Source organism: Agelaius tricolor, unplaced genomic scaffold (genome assembly GCF_023055355.1).
Source record: "Agelaius tricolor isolate 1412-34295 unplaced genomic scaffold, bAgeTri1.0.p SCAF_3, whole genome shotgun sequence".
NCBI classification, from domain to species: domain Eukaryota; kingdom Metazoa; phylum Chordata; class Aves; order Passeriformes; family Icteridae; genus Agelaius; species Agelaius tricolor.
The window spans coordinates 35824278-35847865 of record NW_027269263.1 but is presented as its reverse complement, the minus strand read 5'-3'; the positions used below and the strand labels follow the sequence as shown (position 1 = coordinate 35847865).

General features: G+C 41.8%; 1 protein-coding gene across 1 annotated transcript; it reads left to right on the top strand.

Moving 5' to 3' along the window:
• The first annotated feature begins 8053 nt into the window (after positions 1-8053).
• DYRK2 (dual specificity tyrosine phosphorylation regulated kinase 2) lies at positions 8054-23232 on the top strand. Its single transcript, XM_071423469.1, has 3 exons — positions 8054-8446; positions 9202-9338; positions 17492-23232. The coding sequence occupies exons 1-3, from the start codon at positions 8392-8394 to the stop codon at positions 19091-19093; spliced, it is 1794 nt and encodes a 597-aa protein (XP_071279570.1). The 5' UTR covers positions 8054-8391; the 3' UTR covers positions 19094-23232.
• Positions 23233-23588: the final 356 nt, after the last annotated feature.

Sequence of the window (23588 nt, the reverse complement as noted above, 5' to 3'; positions counted from 1 at the left end):
TTGTTTTCTTCCTTTCTTGCCTCCTGGCCTTTTACTGCCTGTTTTCCAGTGTGTTTTATGTTTACAGAAACAGATCATTAGCCTTTACAAACTGAAGTTAAACACTATTGGAAAATACTCACCTGATTCAAAATACTCACCAAAACTTTGCATATTGCGTGACTGGACTGGGGAGACAGAATATTACTGTGCTTTATGCAACATTAAAAACATGCTTCTAAAGTCTAACCTCACAGCAGTAGTCTTTCTCATCTTTAATTTCTCTTTGTAACACTTTCTCTCTCTGACCCAGTGAGTCATGAATTCCTGTTTCCAGATTCAGCAGCTTATAGTTTGTTGCACACCTTCAGAGGCTGAAGGTCCAAATGCGCTGAATTTTGCCCAATGAGTGCTTTTGCCATTATTTTACTGTACAGAAGAGAACTCTGTGATGACAGGAACTGTTTCTCTAAAGAACTTTCAGATGTTCTTGAATTGGCCAGCTCATGCAGGGGAAATCTCCTGGGTATTTGTGTCCCCTATGGTTTCTGTCTCTGCTTTGACACCCCAGGACACTTTGCCAGGCACTAGAATGGGCATTGGCACCTATTGCTTCTGCCACACGTGATTCCTCTTATGAGCTGCCTACTAATTTGGCCTAGCCCCTCATGTTAATGTTACCCATTTTGTACACAAATAAATCTATTTAAAGGGAGTTACCATAGGTAGCAACCTCTGCCTTTCTGCAAATTAAAATTAGTATCTCAGCTAAGCAAAAAAAGTGTTCTATAATTTAAAGCTGGGATCCTAATTAAAGGTGGAACTGTGTGTGAATAGTCCTTTTGAAATCACTGGGATTAATTTTACTAATAAAATAGCATACATACTGAAGTGTCCCCTTGGGCCTCTTTTCTCTTTTTCTCTATCTGTAGAATGCCTGCAGGAATTTTCCTTTGTTTACTTAATTTTCCAAATTATACAATGATTTTAAGTTTCAATTTTCTGAATTTATTGTGAACTATTTGCATGTTAATATGTGCATTTATTCCTTTGGAAGGAAATTAGAAATGATGATAGTAAATTAAAGCCTCTGTTTCATTATCACATAATATATTTTTTATTCCTCTTTTCCCACCCTTCACACCTGAATACACACATCCTCCAAGCATTCATACAGCAGTGTAAATGAGAGGCTGGACAGCTTAGGGTACTTCCACACCAAAGAAACAGTAGTAAGGTAGAGAAGGGAACACTGAGAAGATCCCTCTTAACTTTCTCTCCACACTATAAATACATACCTGCACATCCCTTCTTGTTACTCAAATATCAGCCCGACCATGCTCACTTGACATTCTTTTTTACACTTCTGTGATGGAGAAAGGTAAGGAGGCTCATTACAGAAGAAAAAGTACCATGTTGCACAAAGTTGCACGTACTATTCACAGGAAACATGGCCAGGGGCTTCTTTTACATCCATTCAAGGGATGCAGTCTGTGTTTCCTATGGTTAGCCCATGTAGGGTTTACACCCTGCAAAAGAGGGAGCTGAAGAACTCTTCACAGCTGTCTGATACCTTCAGTTCTCACTCAGTTTAATTTAGCACATAAGGTTGGTTCTTTTTTTGTTGCCCTAACAAACCTTGATTATATTTTAATGACAAAGCGCTTTCCCAGCATGTAGCCTTAATTTTGCTTTTCACCAGGTGGCTCATGGTCTAGCTCAAGAGTCACCATGTAAATCCTGACAGTAGATTATACTAGTTAATAATATAATGCTCAGACCCTGGGACTTAATGATTCATTTTCCTTTTATAAATAAATTCTGCCCAGAGAAAGCCTGGGTGAGGAAAATAACTTGGTCAGAGTTCCTTTTGGATTCTGAGTTCCTCTGACCCATTATCTTTTAATTATGCCTCAGTTTTGTGCTTTCACAGGGCAGTGATTTTAATAATTTTAATGAGCTTTATTACAAGTGAGTGAGACATGTAATTTCTCAATTTCAGTACACCCTATGAGATATTGGGCTCTCTGATTCAGGGGAGCTGAAACTTCTCAGCACCTGACAGAATTAAATCCCAGCTTCTATGAAACACTGCTGTGAAGAGTAGCTGAGTCCCACAAACCCTTTAAAGCTAAGTCTGTTTCATTTCACATGTGGAATTGGACAAGCAAAGATTACCAGTGTTTCAACAGCTGGAACTAACCCCACGTGTGAACAGCTGGTTTTGAAACAGAGTAGCCCACACAATGAGCGCAAGAAAGATTACACCGAGCTTCTATATTGACTTTCAAGGTGGTTAAAATAGGAAACTGAATTCAGAAATGACATAAGGTTTAACTAGTCTGTGGTTTCTCTCTGAAACAGTTTGGTAGAAATCCTAGGTATCATCTGCAAACTAAACTTGCAGTAACAGTTGTTTTATAGGACCTTCTTAGCAAAGACTAACATTCAAGTGACAGGAGAGACAGTAGTTTTAATTTATGTCTGCAATTATCACATCTTCCTTATTTGTGTAGCTGGGGCAACAGAGAAGCTTCACAACATGGTGGGAAGGGTCTACAGAAGAAGAGCCAAAGACATGTAATTTTTCTTTTCTTCTTCCAGAGGTTCACTTTTCTACTGAGTACAAAAAGAAGGTTGTGCATCAGCTGAAAAGATTCAACCAGCATTAAGCTTTTTCCCTGAGATTAGTTTTATACTAATGCTACTCCAATAACTCCATCAGAATTGCTTCTGCTGGATGAGACAGGAAAACAGGAATCTTTCTCCTCCCATTAGACATGCTGGGAGTATACACAAAGGAGTAACTCTAATGTTCTAATGATATTAATACTACAAGAATTCAGAAGTTATATGGGAAATATATAATACAGAAATTTAGAAACATTGGCATAGTCTGGTGAAAAGGAAAAGCATTTTACTTAATATGCAATTTGACAGCACTAAAATAAAAATATATTGTGACATAATCTCCCACAAAATAGCTGTAATAGGAGAAGACTATTTGTATGCTTGCAGATTTACAGAATCTCAGAGTTTCTTTTCAGGGTGTACTCACTGACCACTAAAACATCCTTTGTTGTATCTTAGTACTGTAATAGAAATTGTGAATTATGTGTTCTTAAACAGCAGTTCTTAAACCCTTGAACACAGAATGAAGTTTAAGCTCAACAGAACGCACACTGGAATGGAGGCCAACAAACAAACATCTGAACCTGGCAAGCCAGTTTAGCTTCATATATTCTCATGTCAGTATGAATACGTACTAGCAAGCTGACTTGTGGCAGTAACTCTGCACTCTTGCTCTGAATACATAAGTTTACCTTTTATAACTGCATTGAAATACAGTTTTATTCTAAGTTGAAGATGCTCTGCTGGGATTTTTTTGTTTCTGGGAACAGCAGAGAGAGGGTGGAGTTGCAAACCTTATATGTGTACCACATAGTGAAGTGCATGTTTGAGAGCTAGTCGAGTCCTGACTGGTGTGCTTTCCATCTGCAGTGCTAGTGTTTGTTGATTGCTGTATTTTAAAGTGCCTACACTGCTCTCAGAATGATCTGCTGAAAGACAACACTGTGGTATACACCGTCCTACTCATGCCTAAATTATCCACAACAAATTAACAAGAACCTGGTGCTGATTGTGTTCACACCATCCTGAAGCAACCACTTACTGGGCTTAAGGGTTTACTTTTAAAATACATATTACTGTCTGAGACAACAGGCTTGGTCCCATTTTAATTAATGGTGAGACATATTCTAGTGTTTTAATGTCTCCAGCTCAGCATTTAAGGTCTGCTTCACAAGAACCTTTTAAAACATGTTGAGATTTAGTAAAGATCCTCCTTCATGCAAATTCTGATTAGTAGGAGGGGATGATTAAAAGGTGGCAGAAAACCACATTTTTACTTTCTGTGTTCTAGGCTTGTCTGACCTCTACTTTTCATAGAATTGCAGAATCATTTAGGTTGGAAAAGACCCTTAAGTTAAACAAATCCTAACAGTTCCAAGTCTATCACTAAGCCATGCCACTAAGTGCCATGTCCTCCAACCCCCTGATGTTTGAGGAGCCCTGTATTTTCTTTACCTAGTGTGATTTATCTACAGCACAGTTTGTGATTTATTTACACACAGTGTGCTGTGCCTGGTGAGAATGGACAAAGCATAGCAAGGTGCTGAGCAATCACTGCACCTGTCACTGTGGGAGCCCCACAGTGTCATCACCGCAGCTTTGGGCATTCATGGCTTCTCAGGAATTCCCTGCTGCCTGACCACATAAGCATTTGCTAATACCACAGTGGCAGAGATGTTTTGTGACTGACCAGCCAGCCTTGCTTGCCCTACAACTACATACCAAAGCCCCATTTAATTAAACCTTAACCCACCTACTTTGAAGAGGTAAGTGGACTGGCATAGGAGATCTCACAGGGCTGCTAAGGAAGTACAGTGCTCTAACAAGGCAAATCTATATGAACTGGGTCCCCAGGCAGCCTGACAAACAGACCTCAGCAACCCCTCACAGTCTGTTTAGAATTAATATCTTTCTTGGTCACAAGGGCCTGACTGAATGGCTCAAGAAACACAGCATGCTCTGTCTCTCCACACCACTAGAATAATATCTTCAATAATGAATTTTAATGTTCTATGTGGGCAGGAACACTTTTAGACAAGGTATTATAGTTACCAGGTTTTATTCTAGAATGTTCTGGTGCTGTTGGGCTTTTTTTTTTTTTTAATGAATTTTAATTTTGTAATTTAATGGTTGTGATTTTCCACTTTATTTTTACCGAATAGTTGTTAGTTTTTGTACCGGAACACTTGGTGCAGTTTATCATGGGAGGTTGATATCTGTAACAAACCAACCTAAACCTCTCCAAAGTAGCTCTGGCAAGCAGCCTTCTGATTGTCCCCAGCACTTCCAACTGCCCCTTCACCTTATTCCTTAGGTGCCCACTGTGGCACAGAACCAGTTACTGCCCTTGTCCCACTGAGCTGGCACTTTCCAGTCAACAGGCCTCCTTGGATACCTGTCTGGAAATAAAATTTTCAGATATTTCTCTTAAAAACTGCTTTGATGACACTACCTTACAAGTCCCTTGCAAGTACCAGCTGGGCCTGTTGGAGTGGGTCCAGAGGAAAGCCACAAAAATGACCAGAGGAATAGAGCACCTCCACTGTGAAGACAGGCTGAGGCAGGCAGGGTTGTTCAGCCTGGAGAAAAAAAGCCTCCAGGGAAACCTTATTGTGGCTTTTTGACACTTAAAGGGGACTTATAAGAATGATGGGGACAACCTTTTTGGTAGGACCTGTTGCAACAGGACAAGGGGTACAATTTTTATACTCAACGGGGATAGATTCAGACTAGGTATGAGGAAGAAATCTCTTACAAGGGTGATGAAACGCTGGCACAGTTGGTACCACTAGAGATGTGAGGATGCTCCATCCCTGAAAACATTCAAGGTCAGGTTGGACAGGGCTCTGAGCCACCTGATCTGGTTGAAACTGTCCCTGCTCATTGCAGGGGGTTGGACTAGATGCCTTTAAAAGTCCCTTCCAACCTAAACTATTCTATGATTCTTCGTAGTCTGTCACTCATGAATACTCAGAGGATTTGTTTGCAAGAAAAGGAAGACTAATCTTCTATCATTACAGGTTAGTTCAAACCTTTGAGTAATAAAAGCTGAGTGAGCAGGAAAAAGGATCAATAAAATCCTGACTCATTTTACTCTCTAATTTCTGAGCACCGTACACTTTCTCCTGTCAGGTGCCTAACACTTATTTCTGTCCTGGGAACTGAAGCCTGTTGATCTCATCCTATGTAGCACTGGTCTGGAAAGTGCCCATATGCTCAGTATGGCCAGTATCACAGAGAAGAAAGTCTTGTGGATGCTCAACAGGAAATAGTTCAGATCTCTGAGTGTAAGGCTTGACCATGAAATAATTAACCTTTCCTTTGTCTTTGAGTATTTAGGTTTTGCTTTCTTCTTTTAATATCTGCCTCTATGATTTTAAAGAGATGCCTGTTAAAGGCATTGCTATTTGCAACCATGGTATTTTGCAATTATATTGCCATGTTCCTCCTCTTTATCATTTTAAATTCTGCATGAAAAGGGCTTTTAAACTGATGTTTCTTGCATTGCATTCAGAAAGAATCAAGGTGGGCTTGCCCTTGAGTTGCAATTTAGACTCCATCAGGTACTATCCTTGAAGGATGGGCTGCAGATGGAGAAAGAGGCAGAGAAAGAAAGGCATCCAAGCAGGCCCAAGGCCACTAACAGGATTCAAGACTAATGCTTACAGTGCACACAGTCTTAGAAAGAGAATAGCTGGACAGGCACCACTGTAATTTGTTCCCACTGAGTTAATTTAAATACTGTTTACTATGTGATAGACTAGCTCCATTTTTTACATAGTCTTCATAGCAGTCCAAGAGTGTTTGAATAAACTGTGGAAAGCATACTGTGAAAGGTGTACTCAACTGGAAAGGGGTTGAATCAGGACAATTTAGAGGGCTTTGTCTTATCTCAGTGTTCAGGTGCAACCTCTGAACATGCATGAAACCATCTGTGACACTGACAGTCAGAAAAGGCACATCATTCAAGATAAAGAACTCCTGGAAGCCCTACAACAACATAATTGGTATCAATTCCAGTTTTTTATCTAGCCTGAGCATGAACAAGCTTCCCTTCCACCCCTCCCCAGACTTACTAGGAAAATACCTTTTTTTTTTCTGTCTGCCATTCCTGAAGCATTTAAGGTATCTCAGAAGACTAATGTTATCAGAGTGTTTGATATGCAGATACCTTTGATGTGCATGCACTGCTTGTGAAAATGATGAGAAAATACAGAAAGTAATCAAAAAACAGCATTTATACACCTGGCAACCAATGGGAAGGGACATTGGGAGTGCCTGTGGACATCTGGGGGATATTGTGGAAGACAAAGCTTTCTTTCAGCTACAGTGGAGGGAAAAGATTAGGTGGGTGTGATTGTTTTCTCTATGTGACAGAAGGGGTTAGGGAGATTGTTTATTTCTTTGCATCAGTACAGGAAACGTCTTTGCTTATGCATGTGTCTGTGGCACTGGAAGAGGCAAAGGCGTGGATTTATTTTGTTGGGTTTTTTTGTTTGCTTTTTTTTTTTTTTTTTTTTTTTTTTTTTTTTTTTGCTTAGACATAGGGAAAGCAGAGATTCATTTTTCTGTCTTTTCTGTGGAAGGTGATGAAGGGAGGTCAGTCTATACATCTACCAGCTGTTTCCAAAGAAAAACCTGCGAGGTCTGTATGGACTTCAAAAAGGGCTGAACATAGGTAGGACAGTTCACTTCAATGCTGTTCCAAGCGGGGCAAATGCTCAGTCTTCTATTTTTGGCAGTAATGACGTTCGAGCTGACAAACCAGGAATTCAAAGCATTGTACTCCACAAAGCACGTCGTGCAGTTCGGAAAACAAGGCCAATAACGCCCCTCGCACTCTCATTCTAGGCTGAGACACTTACGCCTCCAGGGCAATCCCAAAAGCTTCTTTTTTCCCTTTTTTTAAAAGTCTTCACTTAAACTCTATGCGTTTCAAGTTATTTACCCCTCGTCCCACGGGGCCACCTTTGTCTTCCCGCTCTGACAGAGTGGTCCCCGCCGCCTGACGAGCTGGCCATGCCCCGGCTCCTCTGCCCCCTCGCACGCCCATTTCCCCGCGGCATCGCTCCCTCCCGCTCGCGCACCGCACGCCGGGGCTGCCGGGGCCGGAGCCGCTCCCCGTGCGTGGCTGTGCCCGCGCCGCCCTGCGGGCCCATCATGGCCGTGCGGCCGCGCTGCCCAACGGCCGGGCGCGCCCCGGGCCCGCTCCCGCGCGGCGGGGCCGTTGTGCGGGCAGGGCGCGCGGGCGGCGCGGCCGTTGTGCGGATGGGAGGGCGGGCGGGCGGACGTGCGGCGCCCGGGGGGAGCCGCGGGCCGCGCCGCCTCCGCGGCGGCGGAGCGGTAGGGAACAGGAGGGAGCGGCGGGGAGGGACGGAAGGAGGGCACGCGGCCGACGGGGCGGGGACTGCCGATCCTGTGCGCTGTTTGTCCCCGCTCCGCCGCGCGAGGAGGAGGGTCCTGTCCGGCCGCCTGCTGCTGCCCCCTCCTCCCTGCGAGGGGACCGGGGCGACCGGGGCGGGGGCGGGGGAGGTGATGAGCTTGGGCCGGGGGCTGCGGCGGCGGCTCGGCTGCTGCTGCTGCTGCTGCGGCGGGAGGCGACGGCGGGCCGTTGGAGGGTCTGTCCGGCCGGCCCGGGGCCAGGGGGATGCAGCGCAGGACGTGTCTGGGTCTGGGTGTAGCTGATCGGAGAAGAGAGGCAGACGCCGCCCGGAGAGGCCGAGGAGCAGCAGAGGAGAGCCACCCTGACATGCCTTTTCCTCTCCCTCCTCTCCAGCGGCCATGTTAACCAGAAAACCCTCGGCTAGCGCCGCCGCTGGTGCTGCCTATCCAGCCGGTAAGGAGAGCGAGCGAGGGCCGCCGCGACCGCCACCGCTGGGCCGGGCTGCGGAGGCCCGGCGGAGGGGGACGGGGGCGGGGGGGCTCGGGGGCCCCGCGGCCGCCGCCGCCGCAGAGGTGCCGTGCGTGTCGAACAATGATCCGCCCTCCCCCCGCGGCAGCCGAGCCCGGGGGGCCGTCGGGGGCTGCGCGCTGGGCTCCGCCGAGCCGCTGTGGTGCGGGTGGCGAGTTCGCCTCGGGGGAGCGGGGCGGGGTGAGCGGGGGCCCGAGAGAAATCACGCAGGGAAACGACCCAAGGAGACCTGGGGATCGCCGCGGGTGCCGGAGCGGCTGCGTTTGACAAGGGGCAGCGGTGCTCGCCGCCGCTTCCCGCGGCAGACTTGTGAACTCCTGGCGGGTCCCCGGCGGCGCCGGGATTTCTTCGGGCCAGACGGCTTGGGGGGAGGCGGGAGGCGCGGGCAGCCGTCCAGCCCCGAGGCGTGCGCGGAGCAGAGCCGGCTCGTTCTCCCGGTTAGGCGCCTGCCGGTGGCGGGTTAATCTCAGATGAAGGGCTTAGCCGGGCGAGCGCGGCCCGCCCGCGCTATTAGCCGGATCGGTGCGTGTGTGCGCCGCGGCGGTGATTAGCTTTTAATGGCTTCTGCCTCAAGCAAGTCGGGCGGCGGTGCCGGCCGAGCTCTGGGGCCGCCGCCCCGACGGGCTCGCTGCCCGAGGGGCCGCAGCTGCCCGCCGCGCTCACCCCTCTGCTCTCCGCAGGCAGGGCAGGGGACAGCGGCCGCCCGCTGCCGTCTTCCCCGGGCACCGGAGCCGGGGTCTCCCGGGCAGGAGCTGGGACCGGCCCGCCATCGCCCCTCGCATTGCCGCCGCTCAGGGCCAGCAACGCTTCCCACACGGTGAGCCCGGGCAGGGGAGGGTGCGGACGGGGAGCGGGGAAGGGGCGTCTGGCTCGCCAGGTGTGCCCAGCGGCGGTACCGAGCGCGCATGGCCCCCCCCCGGGGCGCAGCGTGGTGCTGGAGCAACGTGCGGTGGATTTCTGCAGGCTCCGATGAAATGTGCATGCTTGTTGTGAGGCTGGGACCCTGTAACTGCACACATTGCTTTCTCCTTCCCCAGCTCCCTCCCCTCCTCCCCTTCAGGCTGGTTTTGTGTCTCATTTTCAGAGACAAATTCGATCTTTCACACTCGCATAGAGGAGATGTTCTGGTGAATACGTATTTTGAGATGAGGTTAGCCCCTGTGATTAAAATGTCGTATGAACTGTGGTGAAAAATGAAGGCTCCTCTCCCCTTCAGATGTCTGATCAGCTCAGGACGATCGCAGTCTTCCCTAGAGATAGCTATCGCTGTGCTCAGGGACAGTGATTGGATGAATCTGCCTTTATTGCTGCAGTAGTTTACCTATAAAGAAATAACCGCTGATGGCACAAAAAGGGTGTTGTATTCCGATTCTGTAATATCTCACGTTATCTCCCACTCCTAGTTAATCTACTAGGAATGAAACTTCCCAAGTATGCCACTATATATGGGTAAGAGGAGGTATCTCTGTCCTGAAGGCATGACAGAGTAGAGAGAGGGGTCTATATACTGTCGTGTTAACACTAAATATCTGAAATTTTTATTGCATACATTTCCTTTTACATTCTGAAAGATTTCATACTGACCCTGAAAGGCATTGATAGCATACTTTTCATAGAATTAATGAGTTCTTCGTGGATGCTCACATACTATCCATGTAAACATATGGCAGAGCTTTAAATGGTAATGTGATTATGGGCTAGTGGAAGGTGAAACTGTGCATTTAGATATTAGTGTTTCAGTGACTTTCCAGGAGTAAAACATCTTATTCAAATCCATTTATAGCAAGAATTGTCTTAAGTTAAATAAAAAATCAGTAAATATATATATATATATATATATATATATAGGGTATTCTCAAAAGGAGTGAGGAGTATTCTGCAAATTCAGGGTGGAGTTGCATGCTTGAGATCAACTCCATTGTATATTTATGTAGCTAGAGTACATGTCTGAATTGTTTGTTAGTATATAAGGCCAATTTTTTTCACATTTGTATACCAGTTAAGCGCTGCTTGATTTTAGAGCTGGGTCAACAGCTTAAGGGTTTGTTTAAATAAAATCATAGAAGAAGGAACATAGTACAAACAGCCTGGGCACCAATCATGCAAGGGCTCACATGTAACAGAGCCCAGATTTAATTTAGGATTTGTGAAACCATGGTGGTCCAGCTATTTTTCTGTGACTACTTACTAATTTTGGAAGTACAGAATTTTGGTATTCTTACACAAAGATTTTGTGTATATATATATATTATATATAGTGTCTGTGTGTGTGTATGTATATATATATATATATATATATATATATATGTATGTAAAGATGCAGTCTTTATAAAAGCATTCAAGGGGTGTTCAAGTGTTACATTTCTGTGTTCCAAGTATCTTTACAAGTATGTGACTGTGTATGTGTGCCTGTGTTTATATGTAGCATATATATGTGTACTTATGGAAGCACCCAGGAATGACCAAGCATTGTATGGTGATGGATCATGTCCCTCTAGATTCTGACTATTTCAAAGTCTGTCTTTCCTTTGTGATAAAGAGCCTACTCTACAGTGGTTTTTTAGCCTCAGGTGCTATTACAGAAATGCCTCATACTGCCTTTGTAGGTGGTTATTTTGTGGTTTGCTAACATACCTTTTTGTGGTAAGGATCAGATTTGACACCAGAATGCTGGATTTTAACCTGAAAAAAAGGGGGGCGGTATCTGTTCTGTAAACTTAGGCCTACTGACCTCAGCTGACACTGACAGATTGAAACCATTGGTTTTGCGTCCCACCACTTCCTCCAATCAGGCCTGTTTAAAATGGGTCTTTTCACTTTTGTTAAATTATTTTCCTTCTAGTGTCCATTTGCTTAGGCTGTTTTCATCTCTGTTGTATCTGTAATAGCTAAAACCAGAAGATTTCTGTTTGTGCTTCAAACTTTCAGAACGTATGGTGTGCTTAAGTGGGTGAACTGCTGGTGTTTGTATATAAGTGTGCATAGTATGTATGTATGCTAATTGGGAGAGAAACTGAGGTAGAAGTCACGTTTTGTTTAGGCTGAAGGGTTTTTCTTTTAATGCAGACGGGGAAGAAGTCAACTACCTGTCATATTTCTTACTTGTGTGATCCAGCCTCTGCTGAAACTGTGGTCTCCTACTGTCAAGTGAAATTTCATTGTTTGATAGATTATAAATAGCATGGGTGGAAGGGGAGAAGATGATGTTTTACACAAGCTTTGTAAAATGGGACAGAGGTTTTGGTGGCAGTCTTTGCAAGCACAGCAGCCTTTGTTGCTAAGCAGGCGGGGTTGTGTGTTCTACTAGGGAAAGGTTTTGTTTATTTTTTTTTAAGTGTGCCTTCATCCTAGGCTTATTGGTGTATGCTTCCATCCCTGGCTGTCTTCTTTGCCTTGTGGTGGAAAACATGAACTTGTTTCCAACCCCTTGTCCTCTTCGTTTTCCTTTCCAAAGTCAGTGCTTTCTCTTTGGAAGCCTTAAGTTCTTGCTGTGATGATTGGAACCTTTTTCCATTCACTCTCTCCTATTTCATTATGGTCTTGTAACATCCAGTTGACATGCTGCAGTAGAGATTATCTTGCTTGCCTGCTGCTCTGCTTGTATAAATCCCAACCTGTCTGTGAGTCCCTCTTCCAGACTCATCTCTGTCTCTGTTCTTTCTTGCTTGGCATGTATTCCCGCATTCTGCACTGTTTCTGTTTCTCTTGCAGTACACCAGTATTAATGTTTTTATCCTCCTGTCTAGTACTGTAAAACAACCCATTTACAATGCATGATTCAGTGCCCTCCCTCCTTCAAGCCCTTTCTAAGACTTCTGTACAGCAAGCCTATTTTCTTTTGCCACCAGCGTTGAATGTTTACCATATACTTTTGCATCAGTCATTGTATTAGTCTTGATTTTTTTAATTTGATTTTTTTAATTGACTTACATTATAATGGAACAGAGATTCCTGGACTCTGTTAATGCAAAGACCTGGTAGGTCACATGCTGCTAATTTTTGCTATTGTCATCTGCTTTAAAGCAGGTAAAACCAAAGCAAATACCTTCTTATTGTGGTGTTTTCATCTATTAAATTGCCACAGAAATACTGTCACATTTGAGTGGAAATAACTATGCAGTCATGATCTGGATTTTACTACATCTCATTTTCTTTGGGTGTTTCTTCCTCTATTTAAAATTTGTATCTGGGGGGAATATGAGGCCATCTTAACTTTCAAGGGCTATGGGGGGTCAGCTGTGAAATTTGGGTTCCAGCAGCTGGGACTGTGGTGCTGTAGGAACTGCAGTACTTTTGGGCACATCTGTCATATTTGTATAGTTCACCTAACCCAAGGAGTTCATTTTAGTGTACATTGGCTGTCCTTTTGAGTTTCATCTGTAATAAATGCAGGGTGTCCCAGAAGTATTCAAACTCACTGCACCCCTAACAGAATTTTAAAAAATTAAGAATCAGTATCACTCTTGAGGCATAGTTCAGTCTGTGAAAATATTTGCTATATGAAGTTATGTTTAACTTTTCAAAAAATAAGCTTATGTGGACCAGATACAACAACAGCAAAAATCTGAGTGGTGTATTCCTTCTGCCACTCTTGTTGAGCCCCAAGCTCAACAAAGGCTTAGTCTTTTTTGGTGTAGAAAACCTATACTCATGATAAAACCATTAGAGATAATCCAGTATAATTAGCAAGTATTTTTAGTTCTGAACAGAGGAATGTTTTTTAATTAGTTTATCGAGGAAAAAAAAAGGCCTTTTGTACCTTTGCTCAGGCTTTTGTTTCGTAGTCAACAAAATAGGCAGCGAAGCATGCTGCACCTGATACCATATGCCTCTTGTGTGTTTGACACAGTAGGGCTGAAACTGGCATGCCCAGAAATGCTGTGAAGAAAGGGGTATATAGTGTAACAATTATTCTTTAATTAAGTTACTACTTTAGAACACTGTTTCTCCCTTTGTCCTCATCTGTGCAGAGTAATAGCAGATAATGACATCTTATTCCTGTGCAGTGTTTCAGCAGGCCATCATGATTGCTCTGTTATTAAGATTAATTTTACAAACCTTTTTAGATTTTGATTGACAGCAAAATCTTTTTTCTGTGATTTTGCTCAAAATAAAATTATAAGATATAGCTGAATCATGTGTCTGTCTTTGATAGTTTTATAGGGTGCTAATAATCACAGAAGTGACTGTTCCAAAGATGAAATATGATACAATTACATAACATTTTGATGTATTTGGTGGATGAAGTTGAGAAGAGGTACGTGCTCCTGTGGGGTTCAGTCCTATTAGTCTTGTAAAAGGTCTTGAAGCAGATCAATGCATTGGGTGAGTGTACTGCAGAGGAATTGTAAATGGGTTTGCCACCTTGTTAGCAGGCTGGATTCATTTTTATGCTACTTCCCTGTTGTTACAGGTCTGTTGCCTTAGTAAGTTACTGTTCTACTTCTGTTCCTAAATCCATTTGTGAAGGCAAAAGAAACCCAAATAATACCACCCTCAAATTAAAGTTTTGCTGCTTTTTTATTTATTTATTGATCATCGTTTAGGGTGTAGTTTTGTTTTGCTTGGTATATCTACTTCAAAGATTAGGTGAGTGTTTTTGGCATAGTCATCAACTTCCATAAAATGAACATAACAAAGTAGAAGATCTTAATGGTGATTTTGAAGTTATGAGAAACTACTAAGAAAGAAAAGAAACACCACGTTGTAATATTTGCTGTTATGTAATTGATGGTGTCAGAAGATTCAGGAAGATGGGTTCAAGCTCACCAGTTATTTCAATATATTTTCTAGACTTACAACAGTAGCTTTTTGATTATATGTGCTACCAAAATATGTAAATCTTAGAAGGTGTGGATGGGTTTGAGCACAAACAACACAATATATAATCAGTAAGCTTTATAAGTGCATGCAGGTGGTCACTTGTGTAGGTTGTTGGTTCTGGAATTTACGGGTCCATCTGCAGAAGCAAAATGGAAGTGTTGCAAACCTCTCAGACATGCGGTTTCGGTTGAAAGGCTGATGGACCTTTTGCGCACTAAGAAGAGTTTGGTACGGGACTAAGAAGGCTGTAGTCTTTTGTAGCTTGCCAAGCCCATTAGTTGTGGTTCAGGAACTTGCCGTGTTGCTCGAGAAGCTTGTGAGCAGTGCAAGCCTGAGCCTGACAGCAATCTCAGACACCCAAGTAGCCAGAAGTAGATAAGCAGAGCAAAGGACTGGTGCAAATCCAGCCCTCATCCAGGTTGGAAATAGATGAGGAAAGTTCATTTTTGATATGTACTTTGTGGTTGTGTTGTGTCTGATAGCTCTAAAACTCTTTTTGTTAGGCTTTTCTGAAAGAAGAGTGAGCTCTCTTCTCCTGTGCAGCTTTTGGAATAGAGCCTGTGATAATGTGGTAATTTTCTACACAGAAAACCAGTGCTACTGTCTGCATCTGCATTTCCATTCCCAAGCAGCTGACTGAAACTGGCAAAACCAGTTACTTAGGATTTGGGTTGAAGTTGGAATAATGCTAGTGATTTCATTCTGCTGCTTGAAAAACCATGAATCTGCCTGAAGGTGCAGGAAACGACATGGTTTACACTTCAGAATGTGTTCACAAACACACTTTTTAGAAAAAATAACTTTTTAGTCCCTGTTGAGACAGAATAAATATATAGGTTTTTTTCCAAGCCCTGAAGAACTTCTCAGTACATACATTGAAGCAAGCAGTGCTTAGGAAGGGTGGAAAATAGTTAACTGTGAAAACAGGTGACTTGAGGGGAAAAAATTCAAGATTTGAGCTGTGGTAATGAGTACTTGGGTTAAAAAGTTCTTAAAAATTACTTTTGCAGTGTTATTCTTTCTTCTTCATTGTCTACATTCATATTGCCTACTCCCAGTTTGTCTAGATATGTTCTACTTTTGTTCAATTAGTGTTGGAGAATAAATTTTTGTACCTAGAGTTTCCTAGCTTGAGTCTTTGGAATTGTATGTTTACTCTGCTGCTTCATTATGCCTTTCTTGTGCAGCTCTCCAGCACTGAACCTATGACACATCTTACTAACTAGATCTGGTTCTTCTGAAATAGGTGATTTAGCAGCTCTTGGGGCAATTTTTTATTTCTCTGCAGTAACTGCTGTTCATATACAGGATCAGGGCAACCTTCAGGAAACTGCTACTGCAGTGTGCCTCAAACTTGACCTGAAGGAATTGCCTGAAGGCAAAAGAGAAGTTCTCTTAATGATTTAATTTCTGGTGCTTTTGAGACATCAAACTAGGAAGGGAGTTTTTGTTAATTTCCTGTATATCTTCATTGTGCTTAAATGTTACAAACATCTTTGCTCTGAGTTGTGATTGTGTGGTAGTGCTTTCTATGAGGTTGATCAAATTTGACAGTGTGAGCCTAAATTTCTCTGCAAACAAACATACACAGTCAAACTGCAATGATGAATGAACATCAGTCAAAATGGAATCAGAAGAGCAGTCAACTTGGCAGAAGCAGTCCCTGAGAGCCCTTCTTCTTACATTATATGAGTTTCAGAGCTGCAAATTTCAATATACTGTCCAAAGGTGAAGCTGGTGTCCAGCTGGCAAGTCTTTGGGAACAAGTTAGTGAATTTACAAAAATATGCTTCTGCTGTATCAGACTGATGCCTTAACAGAAGCACAAAGTATGCTCCAGTCTGCCTTGCATGTCTGGGTTTTCTCATTAGGAAGCACTTTGCTGTTGCAGCACAGATTTCATTGCCTCATATCACAGCACACAACTGTCATTTTCTGATTTCATTTCAGCAACCTTAAGTGAACAAGGGATGTGTTATCCTTAGCTGCCTAGAAAAAATACAGTTCAGATGAAAAGTGTTCTCAGCTCTGGCTTGATCATCTGTCTGACAGTATCAGTGAACTTTTCGTTAGTAATTTGACATAAATATTAAGACTGGTGAATCAGCTGGAGAGCAGGGGAATTCTTCCCACATTTGTGTAAGACCAGGCAGAAGACAAACTAATTATCCCCTACTTGAGAGCAAATAAGGAATTTTAAGGACAGCTATTTTAGTGGCAGGTATGCCTGTAAATTTCTTGTTTCTTCTTAAAAATAACAGGTTTGGAGCAATACCTGTTTTCACACTCCAGTACTTTGCTGTTTATTTGCTTGAAAATGCTGAATGCTGCTGTTTATTCCCATGTACACACTGTCAAGAACAAATCTACTTTCTAAAATCTATTAAAGCTTTTTTTCCATTCCTATAAAATAAAGTTACTGTATGTTCCTCAAGGCAAAGATTTGCTCTCTACTCAAGTCTGTGTAAGGCCCCAAATCTCATTTTGGTGAAAAGTTATCATTAGGCTGGTTTGGGAGAGTGCTAAAGGATATGCTTATTCTTCATTGATTGGAATGTTTTGCTGACTTGTGACTGTCTCAGTTGCATTCTTGAACTTCAGAAATGTGTGGGTTCTTTTCCTCTTTGTGCATATCACAACACATTCCTTATTGCTTAAAAATGTATCTGTAACCTTTGATATACAACAAATTTAGGAAGAAGTTAAAATCTTCATTTCTGAGAACAGGTGATGAGAGCATAAGCCATTTAAGTTCTTACAGGCAGTGTATGTTATCTTCAGCATCTATAAAACTGTTACTATTATGAAGTCAAGCATGCATCTTGATGTTACAGGTCTGCTGCATTGAAGATTGCTTGGAAATATTGTTAGCTTCTCATAGTGGCACGCTTGTGATTGCCTTGTTGCAGACATTTTGGAGAGACATGAAAATAGCATTTGAGAAACAAGAATCAGGAAATTTAATAGCATCCAGCAGCATCGCAGTATACATGCTGTATTTTTTAGATTCTCTGTAAACAATTGACATCTAAGAAGACACTTCATGTTGAGGTGATTTAGGCAGAATGTAGGGTTGCAGAGTGAATGTTGAAGCATGGAGTTCATGTCTTTCTTGTTAACTGGGTATGTATTTATTTTCAATTTTAGGTTGGAGGCAGTAAGCACACAATGAATGAGCACCTACATGTTGGTAGCCATGGACAAATCCAGGTTCAGCAGCTCTTTGAAGATAATAGTAACAAGAGAACGGTTCTGACAACGCAGCCAAATGGACTTACAACGCTAGGCAAATCTGGATTGCCAGTGGTTCAGGACAGACAGACAGAGAGTGCCCACAGGCGACAAGGGAGCTCCAGCTCTTTAAAATCTACAGATGGAACAGGGAAGGTGAAAACCTCTGTTATCACACCAGAGCAAGCAATGAAGCAATACATGCAAAAATTAACAGCTTTTGAACATCATGAGATTTTTAGCTACCCTGAAATATACTTCTTGGGTCCAAATGCAAAGAAGCGGCAAGGTGTTGTTGGTGGTTCAAACAACTGTGGGTATGATGATGAGCAAGGGTCTTACATTCAAGTACCCCATGATCATATTGCATACAGGTATGAAGTCCTGAAAGTTATAGGGAAAGGAAGCTTTGGGCAGGTGGTGAAGGCCTACGATCACAAGATGCATCAGCACGTGGCACTAAAAATGGTAAGAAATGAAAAACGTTTCCACCGCCAAGCTGCGGAAGAAATTAAGATCCTGGAACACCTTCGGAAGCAAGATAAGGATAACAACATGAATGTTATTCACATGTTGGAAAACTTCACATTCCGCAGCCATATCTGCATGACATTTGAGTTGCTGAGCATGAACCTGTATGAATTAATAAAGAAAAACAAGTTTCAGGGCTTTAGCCTGCCTTTGGTTCGGAAGTTTGCCCACTCAATTTTACAGTGCTTGGATGCTTTGCACAAAAACAGAATCATTCACTGTGACCTTAAACCTGAGAACATTCTGTTGAAACAACAGGGTAGAAGTGGTATTAAAGTGATTGATTTTGGCTCAAGCTGTTACGAGCATCAGCGTGTCTACACTTACATTCAGTCACGGTTTTATCGTGCACCCGAAGTCATCCTCGGTGCTCGTTATGGGATGCCCATAGATATGTGGAGCTTGGGCTGTATCCTAGCAGAGCTTCTGACCGGTTATCCGCTTTTACCTGGAGAAGATGAAGGAGATCAGCTGGCTTGTATGATTGAACTATTGGGCATGCCTGCTCCAAAACTCTTAGAGTCATCCAAGCGAGCGAAAAACTTTGTGAGCTCTAAGGGGTATCCCCGCTATTGCAGCATCACAACCTTATCTGATGGCTCTGTAGTACTTAATGGTGGACGCTCTCGGAGGGGAAAACTGCGTGGCCCACCAGAGAGCAGAGAGTGGGGTAACGCATTAAAGGGGTGTGATGATCCCCTCTTCCTTGACTTCTTAAAACAGTGTTTAGAATGGGATCCTGCAGCCCGTTTGACACCCAGCCAGGCTTTGCGGCATCCCTGGTTAAGGAGACGGTTGCCAAAACCTCCAACTGGGGAAAAGGCCTCAGCAAAGAGAATTTCAGAGAGTACTGGTGCTATAACTTCAATTTCCAAGTTACCTCCGACTTCAAGCTCAGCTTCAAAACTGAGGACTAATTTGGCACAGATGACAGATGCCAATGGGAATATTCAGCAAAGAACAGTGTTGCCAAAACTCGTTAGCTGAGTTTGAAAAACCCAATGCTGTTAATATGAGAGATACAATGTGGCTGAGCCTTATTTGTATGAAAAATTAGCTCAGTTATGCATTTTTATTTGCTCAATAAATCTATTCATTTGTATCTTTCAGCACTCATTTTAAATGTAATTTTAAATGTTAATTTTGTTTTTATAAAAATACGGGGACAATGCTTTAAGTTTTTATACTTATTTTTTAAAATGTTTGTCTTCTACAGTACAATTAGCCTTACTGTAACTAGTGTGACACAGTAATAAACATCAGTGGCAGGCCACTGGTTACAACATGACTGTCATGCATTGCAGCGTGGTATCAAAGGTATTAACCTTTCTCTTCCATGGTTCATATTAGTTTTAACCTGGGGTAAATTTGAAAGACTAGCTTTGGATTTTATGGGTTTGGTCTGGATTCTGTGCACACTCACATCTATGACTGACTGGACTCCAGGGAGAATACTCAAAGAATACAGTTAAGCACTTGTAAACTTGTAGTTTAAAGTGGAGCCATAGCATGTTCTCTTGTCATTTTTTATGTGGTAGCCCAGAGAAAGTCATGGTATCACTAGAAATACTGTCACCTCCTATGGAATACTTTCTCAATTTAAAGTTATGGGCTTTGGTTAAAATGATCATTTAAACATAATGCAAAAAATAACACCGGGGCTAAAATGACTTACTTTGCATGCCACGTGGTAGAGTGAGAGGAACGGGGGGTCTTGGAAAGCATGAAAATGGCAATATGTCTGTTTCTCTGAATTTGAAAGTGGCTGATTAGTTGGTAAAGCAAAATTGTTCTGAATTTCATTTCAGGTTTGTAACGTTGAGCATTCACACAGGTTCTCCTTTTTTCTTTTTTGTTTTTTTTTTCCCCATCTCTTCTCTTCTGTTTTTTTCTAATGTGCAGCTTGATCTCCCAAAATCACATAGACAGAAGTGCTCATTCTGTCAGTTTTATACTGTAACTTCCAGACTGTTAAACTACATGGATTTCAAGGTTGCTTTTATTTCCTCTGACAATGTTTGAGTGACTGTGACTTCTGTGGTACATTTACACTTCAGATCAAATCTGCATGTAGGGGCAAACATGATGTTACTACATTGCTTCCTGTCGAGGAGTACTTCACCTTAGACAGCTTCACTGTAGAAGGAAAGATCCTCAGTGGAAAGGTTTTCATTTGGAAGACACCATCCTAGATATTTTCTAATAAGGGAAAATTAGCAAAGGAAAGCTAAGCACTTGGGATTTGATTTAATCTTTGGCATTTGTTGATGAAAATGGACTTTGAAAGAACAGTTAGAGATACGTGTAGATTTGTTCACATGTGTGTGTGCTAATACTTGGTTTTTCTTTTTTACTTTTAACTGCATTCATGGAAGAAAGACGGTCTACTAAAGAATAGTATCTAGACCTACGAGAGGTATTCACATGTTGTAGCATGTTTTCAACAGGAACAGTTTAAATCTGAGATCAGTATTTTGATTCATACAATGGCTGTGGTCTACATTGGATGTATAAAACATACGAAAAGGGAATTTTAAACTAAGTAGAAAAATCCTTAAGTGTTTATGGATGTTAGAATAAGACATACTAGAATGGATTGCATTAAACCTCAGTAACTTTACTTACAAACAACATTTATATGCACAGATTTTACTGAGTTACTTGTACAAATTATGAAAATTACTTAAAGCATGGTCCCCTGAGAGGCCAAGAAAGTTTCCGGTTAAGTTCTCCTTCATATTGGTTAATTTACCACTTACAGCTTAATTTTTCTTTGTTGGTTTGTTTTATTTTTTAATTTAATGTAAGACTGGGGGAGGGATATAAAGAAAAAGATGACAGAATTCTCAGGAAACATATCGCTGAACTTCTTGCCAAAAAGTCAACACCTAAAGAAGCTCCAAAATAATTTCTGAGTAGAGGATGTTATTTGTTGATTGATAAATGTAAAAATTAGACTGTCAATCAACCATTTTTCTTTCTTTTTAAAATAAAAAGATAATTTCTTGCCTCTAGTCAAATTAAATTATTTCGTGTTAACTGTTCACAACTTTATACCATATATATAAGTGCAATATGTAAACATGTGTGAAATCATGTTAAAAATGAAATATAATACTTCTAAGAAAAGTGGGGTTTAGAATATTAATATCCAGTAAATTATGTTCAGTAAATTCTAAGTCTGGAAAAGAGATATATTAATTTTAATGTAGAATTAACTAACTCTCATGACTTTGGGAATACAATTCTATGTATTTTTCTACAGTAACAGGGAATCTTTACTTCCTCCACCACCTGCTTGGCTTTACCACTCCTTTCTACCTTAACTCTTCCGGCAAAAGTCGCGAAATAGGGATGCTGATGATAAGGGTGAAAGAAGAATCATCTCCCATGATATTTTTTAAAGCAGACATTGATACATGTTCCTGCCTTTTGTGGCAACTTAAAGGTGAAAACATTTGTGATGTTCATGGGTCATTAATGGGCTACAACCACTAATTTTTTTTTTCATGTAACCAGTTCTTAATGCCAATAATGCATTTATGATCCACCTTCTTCATAAATGCTACCGGAAACTTAAAGGCCAAACTATAGTGTGAAGAGCTATTTTTTTAACCCAGATACAGTGGAACTTCCTCTATACTAAAGGAGCAGCTACTTCAAGGTTTTTAAGTGATGTAGCTGCATTTTATTGTAGCTTATTTATACCTGTAAAAAAAGGGGGGGGAGGGGGGAAGGATGTTGCCTCTTGCTTTGATGTGATTTTATTCTAAGGGCTCTGATAATTAGGCTGAAAGAAGTTGGCTTGGAAACAGTGCTTAGTCTCACATGTTACCATTGTCTGGGGACGTCTGAGCTATTTTCAGATTTAGTAACAGCGCAGTGTTGTCTTTGGTTGCAGTCTCACTTGGCTCAGTTTCTTGCACCACTGGTGTGTTCATTACCACTTAAATGTTGGAACAAGAGAGTGATGCAAGATGTGTAGATTAAGGATAGAGGATGGATTGTGCCCTTGGTGTTAACAATGTGCCTTTTGTTATAAATGCATCTTGGCCTCTTTAACCCTTGGAATACTGCTTAGTAGGGATGAAATCTATTTTTAAGTGCTATACCTGTCTTAAAACATCCTGTAGATGATCGAGGCCTTAATAGAAACAATAAGGCAATCACACTGCTAGGGTGGAGAGGACACTCTGTTCTTGTAGTACCGTCTCATTAAGGGGTTAAAGATGGCCCTTCGTCATTGGTTGTACTTTAACATCAAATTGATTTTTTTAAAATAATTTTTTGTTATAGTGACACTAGACAGAAATCAACTGTATTTGTAAAAATTTACCTCAAACTCTTTAGTTTTATAGTGTGATTTAATCCCAGGGCATTTGGTATGAACCAAAGTGCATTCCTTTTATATGTGCCTGGCTCTTATAAAAGTGACCAGGGATTTTTACAATTTGGGTGCAAGGCACTTAAGCCACTTTTAACTTGGTGGGTGGTTTGGAGTTACAAATGACTTCATGGGAATGTTGAAAACACTTAAAAGACATAAGTAGCATCGGGCAATATTAAAATCTTTAAGCAAGGGGTGTGCATTATTTAATGCTCTCCATTTGTTAATTTTTTTTCCATCAGTAATATTTGTGATAATGCAGAAAGAACTCTTTTTACAGTCTGCAAAGATTAGAATATTGCCCAGTGTAATACTATGGTAGCATTTGAATAAAATAACATTTGTGAATTATTGTTTCTAGGGGCTTGTACATCTCTGCTACAAATTGTAATTATTCAGTTCAACTGCTACAATTGCGTCTAAGCAGTAGCTTGGGTTTTTATTGGGCAATGACTTAGACACGTGACTGTAATATGCTGCAACTGTGTGTACTGAAAACGTGAAAAATGATTGAATGTGGACTGTGTATATATTTATGTATAATTTTCTGTGAGATGCTGCTGTTGCCACTTAACATTAAAGATGTTGTAGTGGGTTTTAATCCTAGTGGCCAGTTTTATGATACTGTATGTATTGTACAGCTGATGACAGGAGTTAAGACTGTTCTAGTGAATATTTGTTACATTTTATTGTTGTGGCCAGAGATCATTTCAGAATAAAATTTTATGTCCTACTTTGATTCTGTCCACTGTACTTTGGGGTTTTTTGTAGTCCACTGTACTTTGGGGGTTTTTGTAGTAAAGAAAGCCCTTGGAATGCTGACATTTCTTAAATGTGGAAGGGCCTTCTCCTAGCCTGCTCAGTCAGCGGCAGCAGTGCCTTTGTCCCCGAGCTTTCTTGCTGGTATCTGTATATAGCAATCAACAACTGCTGGAGGATGACTCTTCTACTGCTTTATGTGTCTTGACAGCCTTGAATATTGCCCAAAGGCTGCTTTTGCCCTGTGGTTTCTAAAGTTCTTCTTAGGACTTAGAAAGTAATATGTTTTGTATTTTTATTTGCCCCCTACAGAGAAAAGATCTTTGGCAGGAATTT

Coding starts and splice junctions, on each gene's coding strand:
- DYRK2 (XM_071423469.1), top strand. CDS start 8,392: ATGTTAACCAGAAAACCCTCGGCTAGCGCCGCCGCTGGTGCTGCCTAT. Junction 8,447..9,201: donor TGGTGCTGCCTATCCAGCCG/GTAAGGAGAGCG, acceptor TGCTCTCCGCAG/GCAGGGCAGGGGACAGCGGC. Junction 9,339..17,491: donor CCAGCAACGCTTCCCACACG/GTGAGCCCGGGC, acceptor TTTCAATTTTAG/GTTGGAGGCAGTAAGCACAC.